At 52.1% G+C, this 13,820-nt stretch overlaps 1 protein-coding gene across 2 annotated transcripts in view; it reads right to left on the bottom strand.

The window, feature by feature from the left end:
* Positions 1-13,820, bottom strand: part of AXL (AXL receptor tyrosine kinase) — a 29,526-nt gene that overhangs the window by 8,791 nt on the left and 6,915 nt on the right. The window contains exons 5-17 of one of the 2 annotated variants that reach the window (XM_081275269.1): positions 13,033-13,113; positions 12,779-12,894; positions 9,252-9,462; positions 8,809-8,948; positions 8,082-8,232; positions 7,864-7,890; positions 5,488-5,620; positions 5,097-5,188; positions 2,726-2,821; positions 2,514-2,591; positions 1,522-1,614; positions 1,010-1,131; positions 284-393 (exon numbers count right to left, since the gene is read on the bottom strand). In XM_081275269.1, the coding sequence (XP_081131395.1) occupies positions 284-393; positions 1,010-1,131; positions 1,522-1,614; positions 2,514-2,591; positions 2,726-2,821; positions 5,097-5,188; positions 5,488-5,620; positions 7,864-7,890; positions 8,082-8,232; positions 8,809-8,948; positions 9,252-9,462; positions 12,779-12,894; positions 13,033-13,113 (1,450 nt within the window). The remainder of the gene's footprint in view (positions 1-283; positions 394-1,009; positions 1,132-1,521; positions 1,615-2,513; positions 2,592-2,725; positions 2,822-5,096; positions 5,189-5,487; positions 5,621-7,863; positions 7,891-8,081; positions 8,233-8,808; positions 8,949-9,251; positions 9,463-12,778; positions 12,895-13,032; positions 13,114-13,820) is intronic. The other variant, XM_081275270.1, reaches the window with a different exon arrangement.

Raw genomic sequence — 13,820 nt, forward strand, 5'->3', positions numbered from 1 at the left:
ATGAGGATTGAACCCAGAGGTACTCTACCACTGAGCCACGTCCCAGCATGTCCCCTTTTATTTCTTATTTTGAGACAGGGTCTCACTAAATTGCTGAGGCCTCAAACTTGAGATCCTCCTGGCTCAGCCTCCTGAGTCGCTGGGATTCCTGGTCTCACATCATGCTTGGCCCTTGCTGACTTTTCTAAACGGGTCTTGATTTCTGACCTTCCCTGCTTCCATCCTAGGAAGGAGGGGGAGAGCTCTCTGAGGAAGGTGAGGATCCCCAAAGGCTTGACCTTACATGCAGTTCCTGGCAGCCAGGTCCCGGTGTATGAATCGCTTGGTACTCAGATACTCCATGCCGCTGGCAATGTCTGCCATGAACTTCACCAGCATCTGAGTGGGCAGGAACTGGGGGCCAAGATGGGGGAGAGGGAGGTCATCGCAGTCCCCAAGGTCCGGCTCCTCTCATTCCTCCTTCCCTTCCCGTGCATGCCTTGCTCTGCCCCAGTGGTTTCCCCATGGCTTTGAGAATTAAACCCAACCCCTTTCCATAGCCTATGGGGCCCTGTAGAATCTGCTCCTGCCTTTCTCTAGGATCTCCTACTATTCTCGCCTCCACATATACTATGTGTTTCTTTCCTGGTCTTCAAACCAGGCTTGTTCCCACGACTGAGCCTGTGCCCACACTGAGCCCTGGCTTGGTCTACTTCCTGTCCAATCACCCTGTGCCCCACAAGCCCACTCCTCCTTCAAGGTCACCTCTTTAGTGAGGCCTTCCCAGTCTAACTGAATCCATTCACTGGACTCTTATCATTCATTCTTCTGCACTTCCTGCCTAGCACCTAAGTTATCTTGTTTATGTGTTCCTCAGCTTATTTATTGCCTGGTCCTCCCCCTGGAAGGCAGGCTCCGTGAGAGCAGGCTCAGGGTCACGGGGATCCTCCCCGGGTATGAGCAGTGCTGGGTACCTGCTAGGTAGGTGTTCCATGAATACTTGTGACCTGGAGGATTAAATGCCCCTTACCACTGGCTGGTCCCCAAGCCGAGAATAGAGGAGAAAACTGTGCAGGTCTCCATGTTTCATGAATGGCAAGATGACCACAGGTGCTGGAAAGCCTTCTCGTTCGGAACCCTGGAAACAGACGCCTGAGCGCCACCCCCCCCAGGAAGCTCCAGTCACTCCCACTGGACAGGAGGGGAAGCCAAGACCTCCTCCTAGCGGGCCGCATCCTCTTCTGCCTCCCCCTCAAAAATCTTGCCTCCATATGTTTGGGGGGGTGGGTAGCAAGGACGGGAGCTTCAGAGAAGCCATTTCTAACAGAGTTCCCAGGGATGTTTCCGGAGCCCTCCTGGGGACCTCAGCTATTTCTGGGAATGGTCAGAGGTCACATTCCAAGCTGAGGGAGAAGAGGAGGGGGGATTCGTTGATCCTAAAGGCGCAGGGAGCGGGGAGCCTGGAGACTGACCTTTCTAGTACCAGAAGGAGGGCTCTTCCCTCGGGTTGGCCTCGTGGGAATGGGTCCCTCCGTCACTCACCAATGAGCCTCATGACGTTGGGGTGGTCGAATTCCTTCATGCACACGGCTTCACTCAGGAAATCCTCCAGCTCTGATCTTGTGCAGATGGCAACTTGGGGGAGAAGATGAGGTGAATGGGGGTGGGTCGTCCTTCCCTCCTCCTCCTATCATTGTTGTCATTATCATCGTCATTGTCACCACCACCACCATCATCATCATCATCTGATTTCCATCAAACAGATGTTCTAACTCATCGCCCCATTTAAAAGATGAGGAGACCAAGGCCCCCAAAGTTTAAGAAACCTGCCTGAAGGGCTCACGTGACTTGGAAACCAACAGGCAGAGTTCCAACCCAGGCAGCCGGGCACCTTCCTATCTTCCCTCAGACGAGTCCCTAGCCTAAGATCGCACAGCTGGTAAAGGAAGCAGCATCCAGCTGATCTGGACCTGCCTGTGCTCTGCTACCTATCAGTCACAAAGGGACAATCCTAAAACTGCATTTCCCAGGCTCCCATGGAAGGGATTCCCTGATGGGGTCTGCCAACAGGAGGCTGATGAGAGACTGGCAGGGGGAGGGAGAAGGGGAGGAACCAGCACACTTCTCGCTCTTTCTGCTCCTTGAATCCCCTTGGGGTAGCTGTCTGTCCCCTGTGTTTACAGCTCCACAGGCGGCCCCTAACTCTGTGCTCCCATCTTCTTCCGGGTGCTCCCGGCCACGGCTCTGGTAACACCCTTCCTCTCTCAGCCCTTCAGGCCTAGGGGTGGACAGGACGTTCAGCTGCTGCCGCTGATGTCCAGCTTGCCTCCCTGCTCCAGCCGTTCCTCCAGCCCTTCCTCGGCTGTGGGAGTAATGTCCCCCAGGTTGGATTCTTTCTATTGAAGTACCTGGCAGGAGCTCCATTCCCCAGCTATAAACACTGACTTTTCTGCTCTGCTGGGGCACAGGGAAGGGGCCTGGCATCGCCTCGGGGATGGGCGTCCCCAGGTGTGCACACGCATGCTCAGACTCACTCTTCATGGTCTTCACAGCCACCTTGAGGATGGAGTCGTCCTGGTTGAGCTGGCCCTCCATCACAGCTCCGAACTCCCCTGTGGAGGGCGGGAGGAAGACACTGACCTGGGGGAGTGGCGGGGGCGTGGGGCCTGTATTTCCTGGAGCTGGGTGGGGGCAGGGAATTGAAAGACCCCAGGGTTCAGGAGATGCGTGCCTGGGGAGGACTCACCTTCTCCCAGGGTCTTCCCCAGGGCCACCTTATGCCGGTCCACCATCACGTCCCGCAGCTTCTCCTTCAGCTCCTCGCTGATGCCCAGGCTGTTCACTGCAGGGAGGGTGGGCGGAGCCATGGAGCGGGCTGCCCTCCAGGTGGCCCTCGCCAGCAGGGATGTGCCCTTGGTTGAGACACTGAACTACTTCTGCTTTGATTCAGAATTAGCTACTGCCCTGGATATCCTGCCTCCCCAGCCCAGCTCCTCTGACGACACCCCGAATCTTCCCCCCACAGTGGCAACTATGGGAGTAAAATGTGGCCACAATTTTGCTCCGGTGTGTACCACGATTGCTCAGCACTCTGCTGTACCAGTTATTAAAAATATTTCTTTTAGCTGGGCGGGGTCGGGTACGCATGTAATCCCAGCAGTTCGGGAGGCTGAGGCAGGAGGATTATGAGTTCAAAGCCAGCCTCAGCAAAAGCGACATGCTAAGCAACTCATTATTGAGACCCTGTCTCTAAATAAAATACAAAATAGGGCTGGGGTTCTGGCTCAGTGATCGAGGTCCCCTGAGTTCAATCCCTAATACCGCCCCCCCAAATATTTCTTTTAAAGAGGAATTCAGAAATTCCCAGCACAAAGAAATGGCAAATGTTCAGGAGAGGACAATGGTAATTACCTTGACTTCAACACTCCACATTGCACACCTGTCTCCAAGTTTCCCCGGCATCCCATAAGCACAATCATTATGTGCCCATCACAAAGTAAATAAGCAAATAAATCCTCATATAAAAGACATTATCAGGCAGCACACCAGATATGATATTCAACTAAAATTTATAAGAGATATGAAAATATTTGGTAAATCGATATAAAAACATTATTTTTTAAAATATTTCTTTTTATTGAAGTATAATCTGCACATAAATTTTAAGTGAGCAGCTCAATGGATTTTCACAAATTCATTGTGAACATCACTGTAAATCCAACACTCAGGTTGAGAATAGGACATGACCTGTTCTCCTGGGGCATCCACTTTCTTTCTTTTTCTTTTTCTTTTTTTTTTTTTTTTTTTGTTTTTTGGTACTGGGGATTGAACTCAGGGGTGCTTAGCCTCTGAGCCACATCCCCAGCCCTTTTTATACTTTATTTTGAGAAAGAGTCTCGCTAAGTTGCTTAGGGCCTCGCTAAGTTGCTAAGGCTGACCTTGAACTTGTGATCCTCCTGCCTCAACCTCCTGAGCCACTGGGATCACAGGCGTGCATCCCCGGCTAAAACTGATAGATTTTGAAGACACAGGAACACACAAGCACTCGTCCACCAGCAATTGAGGACATCACAGCAGGTCAGGGAGCCTCAGGAAAAGCCCTTGAGTGCTCACCAGAGGAGCATGCAAAAGGGCAAATGACATCTTGGTATGATTATGAAAACTGTTTTGACCCCAGGCCCCCTGCTAGGTCTCAGGGACCCCAGGGGACCAGAATCACACTTTAGGAACTGCCTCTGCATACTATTCCATTAAATTACTGCAATCCTCTATCTTCTTCTTCCTTCTCCTCTTAGATAAATGTCTTTCCCAGCCCTTTCCAAACTTCCCCCTGGGGCCTTGCAGCCGTCCTGCTGTGTGTGAGATCAAGACCTTTCTCTGTCCCTCGTTAGCTGGGACCCTCCACGACTCTATGGTCCTCAGAAAATTCTATAAGCTATGATTCTATGATTTTCACCAATAGAATAGCGATGAGCACATCATTTTTCAGGCCAAGATGGATTCTATCTCCCCAACATTCTATGAGTCTAAGAGGTTGCACAGCATGGTAGTTATGTATACAGACTTCAGAGTGCAACGATCTGGGTTCAAATCCCAGTTATCCAACTTACAAGCTGTGTGGCTTTGAGTCACTTATTTAACCATTCTGTGCCACCGTTTCCCCACAGGTAAGTACCCATGTCCTTGAGTGGTTGTTAGGATCAAGGGGGCGATATGTGTAGAATCCTTTGAATGGCACCTGTCGCCTAGGACGCGCTAGGCTAGGCTGTCATACCACCATCACCATCATGTTTCCTCACAGTCCTGACCATCATCACCTCAACCCTGTCCCTGTCACCAGCTCATCATTTTCACTGTCACACTCTTCATCATTATTGTCACCATGCCCACATTATTCCAAGATCTTATGGCTCTGAGGTCTGGTGATTTGAAGACCAACGTGTTAGCCCAAAGCTCCGTATGGTTCCACAATTCCGCTCAGGGACTGTTGTTCTAACACTCCTGTATCCAAAGGCTTTCAGAGACTCTTCTCTCACTCATCTACAGAAGCCCTGAAGACCCAGTTCTCTATGGTTATTTTAGCTCCAGGCCAGCGGGGAAGCACAGGGTTTACTTACGGGTGGCTTCGGTGGTCCGGCGACTGTAGGACTTGCGCGCGCGGTACCTGACTACGAGCTCACCTCTCTCCCCTGTTGGCTCAAACACCTCTCTGGGGAAATGGGGAGAAACCTGTAAATCATGTGGACCCCACTCCTTCCACCAGGGGCTAAAGCAGGCACCATCCCAGACCCGAGCCCCGCTGTTCCTGTGCTCCAGCGTCTGCTGAGCACATCTTGGACTGCTCCCTTCGGCCCTCCATCCATCCCCAGGCCTCCTGGCCCTTGTTCCGATTCTTGGTCATCTCTCTTCCCACACCAGCCTCCTCACTGGTCTCCCGGCCTCCCAGCTTCATAGAAGTCCATAGAAGCCTCCAGTCCATAGAAGCCTCCCTATGGAGCGCTAACTCACCCATAGCGGGTCTCCTTCTTTCGCTGGTGGACAAGGAACAGGGCCAAGATGAGGACACAGGCAGCGGCCACAATTGCTCCCAGCAGTACGTACCACCAGCGCCACGAGAAGGCAGGAGCTGGGGGTTCACTCACTGTCAGGAGGATGGGGGACAGGTCATGGCTGAGGTCCTGGATCCAGCTCCCTGGGACCCAAGGATGGGACGTGGGAGGAAGGCAGGAGGCATGGACAAAGCTGTGGATGTCTTTGGTAGGGATGGAGACACTTGCAAACCCAGGAACACTGCTGGGCGGGGCTAAGCGGGGCTGGGCGGGGCATGCAATGGACACGGTATGTCTGTTAAGCACAAAGAGTGAGAAACTTGCAGGATGGGTGAACTTAGAGTAGGATGAGTTCTTGAGGAATGTGTAATTAGTGCAATGAGTGCGAAGGGAAGGCAGATGCGTCTAGAATGGGCTGACAGGATGCAAAGAGGGACGGATGGACACGGATGGACATGGCAAATCTGAAGCAGTCCAGGGGTGTGTGTGTGTGATGGTGGTGCAAGGAGCTGGGCCTGGGGTTGGAGAACAGGTGAGTGGGGAAGAGAATTCCTGTAGCACAGGATGGTGCGAGAGGTGTGTGCAGGGCGTGTGGAAGGAGTATGGGGACAGAAAACTAGGGAGCATCTCTGAATAGTGTTCTGTGAGTACAGAAAGCGAGAATGAGAGTGAAATGAGTGAGCAAAGGGGTGTGGTGAGTGTGCACAGGGAGACAGCTGTTAGTTTTTTATATATGTATTTTTTTTAGTTGTTCATGGAACTTTATTTTATTTTTTTCTTATGTGGTGCTGAGAATTGAACCCAGTGCCTCACACGTGTTAGGCAAGTGCTCTATCACTGAGCCCCAGCCCCAGCCCCAGCTGTTAGTTTTTTTGGTTTTTTTGTTTTGGTACTGGGATTGAACTCAGGGGCACTTAACTAACCCTTTTTCATATTTTATTCAGAGACAGGGTCTCACTGAGTTGCTTAGTGCCTCACTAAATTGCTGAGGCTGGCTTTGTTGAACCCACAATCATCCTGTCTCAGCTTCCTAAGCTGCTAGGATTACAGGCATGCGCCACTGCACCCAGCCAGCTGTTAGTTTTTGACACAAAGAAGGAGCCTTGATTTTTGAGGATGTAACTTCAGCGTGAGTGGAGTGCGCAGTGATCATGGCACGTGAGAAGGGTGGGACAGGTGTGCAAAAGGGCAGAAGGATTAGTCAAGAAATTCTCTGTGTGTGTGTGTGTGTGTGTGTGTGTGTGTGTTAAAATGGGTTCTGATTGGTGGGGGTGAGGGGGTGACATCTAAGGAGCGTGGGATGAACTGTGGGTTGTAAGTTTTCCAGTGTTTGCAACATGGAATACATGGTGAGTGGGTTCCAGGTTTACAGAGCTCGTGAATGAGAGGAGAAGGTGTGTCATGGGCTCGGGAGGTGTGTGTAAGGAGGGAAGGAACATGATGGGATATAGAAGGAGGGTGGGGTGTGTGTGGAAAGACTGTGTGAAGAAATATGGAAAGGCGTGAGAGAGTTTTCAAGGATAGTGAGTTGACTTACAGATGGTGGACTGTATTAGTGTCAGGGTACAAAAGATGTAGGAGGAATGTTCAAGAATCATTGGAGAAATATTTGAGAGGATGGATGTATGGAGGACACTCCATTCATCCATCTATTGGTCCATCCTTCTGTCCATCCATCCATCCATCCATCCATGCACCCATCCATCCATCTATCCATGCATGCATGCATCCATCCACCTACCCACTCACCAACCCATGCATCTATTCATTTACTCACTCATCCAAACATCTATCCTTTGACCTGCGCATGCATCCATTCATCCATCCATATACCCATTCACTCTCTCTCTTTCCTCTACTAATCCACCCACCCACACATCCATTCATTTACTCACTTATCCAGCCACCTATTTTTCTTCAACCTGTCCATGCATTCATTCTACCTATCCAAGTACTCATTCACTTTCTACATACCCACCCACCCATCCATTCAACCACCATCCACCCACCCATCTGTCCACTTATCCATCCGTCCATCTGTCCACTCATCTGTCCATCTGTTCATCCATCCATCTGTCCACCCATCCACTCATCCATCCATCCATCCATCCATTTATCCATCATCCATCCATCCATCTACCATTCACCAAGTACCTACAAAGTGCTGGGCCATTCTAGACACCTCCATCAAGGACCACACAAACCCAAAAAGCAGAGGGTTCAAGTAATGAGTTTAAGAAACATGAAGAGGATGTGTCAAGAATACATGAGTGGTGACTGACCCTTCACTGGGTGTTGAGGGGACGGAGGGAAGAAGGGGTACAAAAGCCCTTACCCAGCTGGTGGATTGGCTGTCCTTGCCCTGTGAGGAGAAAGGACAGAGGGGAGACATGCTCAGAGAGGGCTCACATGAGGGAGTGAGGGAGGCTTCCAATGGGACTCGGCTAGGGTAACACAAACACAAAACGTACAGGGAGCAAGTCAAGGCCATCAAGAAGAGGCGAGGTCCTTGTGGGTAGATTGCAGGGGGGCTGAGCATGGTTTTGTAGTTACCTGGGCGCCAGGGCTCCAGGGGCACAGGGAGGCTCCAGGGCCCATCCCCAGCAGCGGTGTAGGCTGCCACAGACACCGTCAGGTTAGGCACAGCCCCGTCCCCCCGCAGTTCCAGGGTCACCTCTTGCTTTAGCCCTACATCCATTAGCACCTAGGAGGTCAGAAATGGCATTAGAGCAGAACCCAGGCCCCCAACTCAGGACTGCACACTTGGCCTCAACTCCATCTCTTTCTCCAGGCCCTCTCTTCCCTCCTTACCCCTGGCCAGTGGAACATTAGCTGCGCCAGGCAGAGACTTTTATCTGCTAACTCTCTACCATGTCCTGGATTCCTTAGCATCGTGCTAGGTGCATGGCATGCTCAGTCAATGTGAAGAACTGGATTTTCACGTTCATCTCTCTAACTCCTTCCAATTCCCATCCTATCTGTCTCCACCACCCGGGGTATTGCGAACTCAGGTAGGACCTTTCTGCAAATTAGGAAAATATGCCTCTTCCTCAAAAGGCCATATGGCTACTGGCTGTAAAACTGTTAGAATACTGAAATGCTTTTGCAATGGGTCATATATAGCCATTCCCTAATCTCTGCCTTGAACCCCCATTTGCTCCCCAGAATGTTCTGCACCAAATGTGGTATCTCTGTAGTTCTAAGCCGCACCAGGGTCTGCCTTCTCCCCATCTCCCTCCTCCCGCAACCATTCCACCCAAGCCCAGCCAGCAGCACCCACCTCTGGGGTGTCCTGGCCTCGATACGCCAGCCGGTACCCTAACAGGGTGCCCTGTGGGGGCGCCCTTGGCTCCTGCCAACACACGAGGGCCTGGCTCCCATTCCGCATGGCGCTAACGTTCTCAGGGGGACCCAGGGGCACTGGAGGACAGGGAAGAGGGGAAGCTGGCACCCCCACCTCTTTCTGACCCCCTCCCCTGTTCCCAGGAAGTGGAGGCAGGGAGCACAGGGTACACGCGCAGGCAACCCGAGCAAGCCTCCTGTGAGCGGAAGCACAGGGCAGAGATCTGGGAGAGATGCCAGTGGGCAGTGCCGAGGGGTCAGGCACTGGACAGGAGGGAGACGGAGGCCATGTGGGGCAAGGGGGTGAGAGGGGATGCTCTGGGGGAACTGGTGCAAGCAAAGTGTAGTGGGTGGGGCCACATCCCTCCCCAGCCCTCTTACCTCCCTCTGGTGTCTCCACGGGGAGCCAGTGGGTCCAGGGTGAGGGACCCTGGCTGCTGGTGCAGGACACCCGGATATGATAAGGGGTGTGAGGGTGGAGTTTGCCCAGCCGAAGCTGGTGGGGGGGCACAGATGCCTGCAAGATGAGGGGCTCCTCCGGGGGGTCCGGCTCTCCCAGCCAGACACCCACCCTGTCGTCTGACAGCACAGCCTACGGAGAGGGAAAGGGGTGAGGTCAGGACGCCCGCGCAATCACGCACAGCAGTCACGCCCCTCTCAACTGTGGCCTCCCAGCACACCACACAACTTTGCAAGGGTGTGAGTGTGTGTGTGTGTGTGTGCTGCAGCTCCATCTGGGTCAATATGGACACCTAGATTAGCAAAGCAAAGAAACCATGGAGGTAGATGATGTGGCTCTGTCAAAAGCCACCTTTGCTAAGACTCTTCAAGACTCTTTCCCTTTCTGAGCCTCAGTTTCCTTATCTGGAAAATGAGCAGATTTGAGGTCCGTTCTAAGCTTCTATAAGTGAATTCCCTGATTTTTTTTTTTTTTTTTTTTTTTGGTACCAGGGATTGAATCAAGCAGGCTTAACATTGAGCCACATCCCCAGGCCTTTTTATATTTTATTTAGAGACAGGTTCTCGTTAAGTTCCGTAGGGCCTTGGTTAAGTTGCTGAGGCTGGCTTTGAACTCACGATCCTCCTGCCTCTACCTCCCGAGTTGCTGGGATTACAAGTGCATACCACCAAGCCTGGAGAATTCCCTGATTTTAAAAAAGTTATCTTGGGCTGGGGATGTGGCTCAAGCGGTAGCGCGCTCGCCTGGCATGCGGGCGGCCCGGGTTCGATCCTCAGCACCACATACCAACAAAGATGTTGTGTCCGCCGAAAACTAAAAAATAAATATTAAAAAATTCTCTCTCTCTCTCTCTCTCTCTCTCTCTCTCTCTCTCTCTCTCTCTCTCCTCTCTCACTCTCTCTTTAAAAAAAAAATAAATAAAGTTATCTTGAAGTAGCTGGGTGCACTGATGCGTGCCTGTAATCCCAGCCACTTGGGAGGCTGAGGCAGGAGAGGAGGATCACAAGTTCAAGGCCAGCCTCAGCAACTTAGGGAGATCTTGTCCAAAATAAAAAAAATAAAGTGGGCTGGGGATGTGGCTCAGTGGTAAAGCAATAATCCCCAGTAATACTGGGGCGGGGGGAAGGTGTAACAGTGGCAATTTGCAGGTTGACTGGATGCATACAGGCATTTAGGAGATGACCTGTGCACACAACGTGCTTGTCACTGTTATTGGATGTGTGTGGGAGGCTGTCAGGCAGCAAGTGTCCAACACTGCACACCCTGCACAGCTCTACAGGTTCTTCGTACATCTACCCAGGCCCCTGCTTAAGGATGTGAGCCCTGAAGCCAGATTCCTTGGGTCTTAAGTCCTGCCTTGGACATTATTTGCTGTTTGACAAAGGGTGAATGTCTTAACTTCTCTGAATTAGTTTCTGTCTCTAGAAAATGGGCCCCTGACTCTCTACTTGCCAGGGTGTAAAGTCTAATGACACAATGCACGTCAAACAGGTCTGAATATCGTATTAGCAACAGCAGCATTTCTCTTTTCTCTTTTGTGGTGCTGGGAATAGAACCTAGGGCCTTGATCATGCAAGGCAAGTGCTCTGCATTTCTTGGTACCATGGAGGGATCAGGTTCCCCGTTCAGCACCTTCTCTGTTCTCATTCCCATTCTCCTGATGAGAAAGCTGAGATCCAGAGGGGTTCGGGAGCCTGTCCAAAGTCACGTAGTCCTCCCAGGGGAAGATGGCACCACCAGGAGACCCAGGGACGAGGCAGGCCGATGGTGAGTAGCAGGAGGGACAGGCTGTTCCCATGCCTGCTCTCTGACCCACGGTGACAGAGGGAAGAGGAAGCTGTGCCAGGACAAAGGGGAGAGGGGCTCAGCAGCCAGACCCACTCCTACTTCTCTTTTTCCTAGGATGGCCATGGCCCTCCCCCAGAGCCATTCAGCCCCAGCCTGAGCACAGCAGGAAGTGAGACCTGGAGAGGGAAGGGGACACACTTCTGCTTTCCTGGGGACACTGGATGGATGTGGGTGGGGATGCAGCTAATGGCTGACCTGGCCTTCGAGGTCTCCCTTGTTGGGCTGCCTATGGCATTGAATCATAGCTTCATCCTTCTAGCCGTAGGCATGGGCGTGGGGGCGGGGTCACATCCCCTCTCGGGCCTCAGTTCCCTACCTTGAAAAGGGCAAGACGAACAGCTGCTCACTTCCCGGATTAAAATGGCACCAAGAAAAGGCTGGGCCCAGAGCAGTGCAAGAAAGAGAGCTCCCAGTGACCGGGGTTTAGCTCAGGGCAGAGCTCCTGACTAGCATGGACAAGGCCCTGGGTTTTATCCCCAACATGGAAGGAAGGAAGGAAGGAAGGAAGGAAGGAAGGAAGGAAGGAAGGAAGGCAGGCAGGCAATTCCCAAATAATCAGGTACTGGCTACACAGCATCATTTGGGATTAGAGAGACAGGGTTTGAATCCTGCCTCTGCTACTTTCTGCCTGTGACCTTGGGTGAGTTGCTTAACATCTCTGATCCTTAGTTTCCTCATCTGGAAAATGGGTGTATCCACAGACCCTCCTTCACAAACACACGAGGGGGTGTGCATGAAGCCATAACACAAGGCCCAGCACACAGCTGACTTTCAGCGAAAGTGGGTCATCATTGACTACTGTTGTCTCCCACGGCAGCCACCATCCAACCCTCATCTCCAACTTCTGAACCTCGGGGAAAGTCAGACCAGCAGCGGGCCTGTGTTTACAGAGCTGGTGACTTGTCTGCGCTCGCACCTGTGTTTTCCTTACTCTAGAGTAGGAGCAACTTCAGGGCAGCAATTAGGTCTAGCTCATCTCTATTGTCGCATATTCTTCTAACAAATGTTCCTGCTCTGTGATTGGCCTGTGTTGGGCAATAAGGAGGAGCCAGGGTGACTGACAACTCTGACCCTCCCAGAACCCACAGGCCACGATACACCCCAGACAGTGATGACCCAGAGGGGTCAGGGCTGAGTGGGGAAAGCTCAGAGTTGTGGCTATCCAGGGGTGACAGGCCAGCTCCAACCTGGCTAGAGTTAATATCACTAATGCTAAAAACAACAAAAATGGCTAATAGTTCATGAGGCAGCTCCTTTGTTCCAGATACTAGTTTAAGTTGGTTACTTGCGTTCTCTCTATTGGAGTCTCACGATGAGCCTATCAGGTAGGTGCTACCATTATGCTTGAATTATAGATGAGGGAATGGAGACCAGAGAGGTTAAGTGACTTGCCCAAGCTCACAAGAGGTTAAGTGACTTGTCCTGCTCATTGTGGGTCTCCCCTGGGAGAATGTCAGCAGGGAGTGGGGTCAGGATTTGAACCCAGGACTCTATTTCCTTTCAATACACCAGTGGCCTGGAAGGGCTGGGGGAGGAAAATGCTGTGGCTGTGGGTAGCAAGAGGCCTGAGATTGAGGTGACCAAACTCAGGGAATCTCACCTGTAGGGTGCAATGAGTGAGAGGGTAGACGCCACTCAGGCCTGGGGTCCAAGCCACCTCCAGCTCTGTGGGCTGGCGGGAAATCAGGTGGAGGTCACGGGGCCGCTGGGGAAGCACTGTGGACAGACAAGGGGAGGGACTGACCCTGGGGATCTTTACCCAAAGCTGCCAACGCTGCCCTCTGCCTCCTGCTCAGACTCCTGGCCTCAAGCCCTCCCTCAGATACCCAGCTCCCCAGGTCCCTTTTCTGTCACCTGTGATGGTGGCTGTACGGGATGTGGTGACCCCCTTGGCATTATGGGCTTCGCAGGAGAAAGAAGATGTCTTGTTCAGGCCTAGGGAGTCACATGGAGAGGAGCCCAGTGTCAGATCTGGGAAGAGAGACTCGACCATGACAAGCCACCCTACCTCACCCAGCCTGGCCAGTGCCAACCTGATGGGCACTTGCAAGCAGAGGGAGTGTGGGGAGGGCAGAGCTGTGCATTGGGAACACAGACTCCACCCACAAACAGAGGAACAGGCTGCCGGCTTCAGCTCCCCCCCCCCAGGGATTCACATGGCTCACACACTTGCTCTGTCACACCCAGATAGGAACATACATACTAAGACGCACACAGAGGTACACACAGAAGCACGCCTCCTCATCCATACTCCCACGACACCTTCAAGCACACAAAAACAGCTGGGCACGGTGCCGCCTGCCTGTAATGCCAGTGACTCAGGAGCCTGAGGCAGGAGGATCGCAAGTTTGAGGCCAGCCTCAGCAACTTAGGGAGGCCCTCAGCAATTTAGAAAGACCCTGTCTTAAAATAAAAAAAATATAAAGGCTGGGGGTGTAGTTCAGTGGTAAAACGCCCCGAGTTCAATCCCAAAAATATTGCTAAAACAATGACAACCAGACACACAGAAACACACACACAGGCAGGCACACACAGACACAAATATACACACACACTCATTTACATGCACAAACTGATTTAGACGGACATGGAGGTATATATACAAGACAGACACATGCTTAGGATGTGGGTGTGTGCACACA

This window comes from Spermophilus citellus, assembly GCF_964194105.1.
Source record: "Spermophilus citellus genome assembly, chromosome: 18".
Lineage (NCBI taxonomy): Eukaryota > Metazoa > Chordata > Mammalia > Rodentia > Sciuridae > Spermophilus > Spermophilus citellus.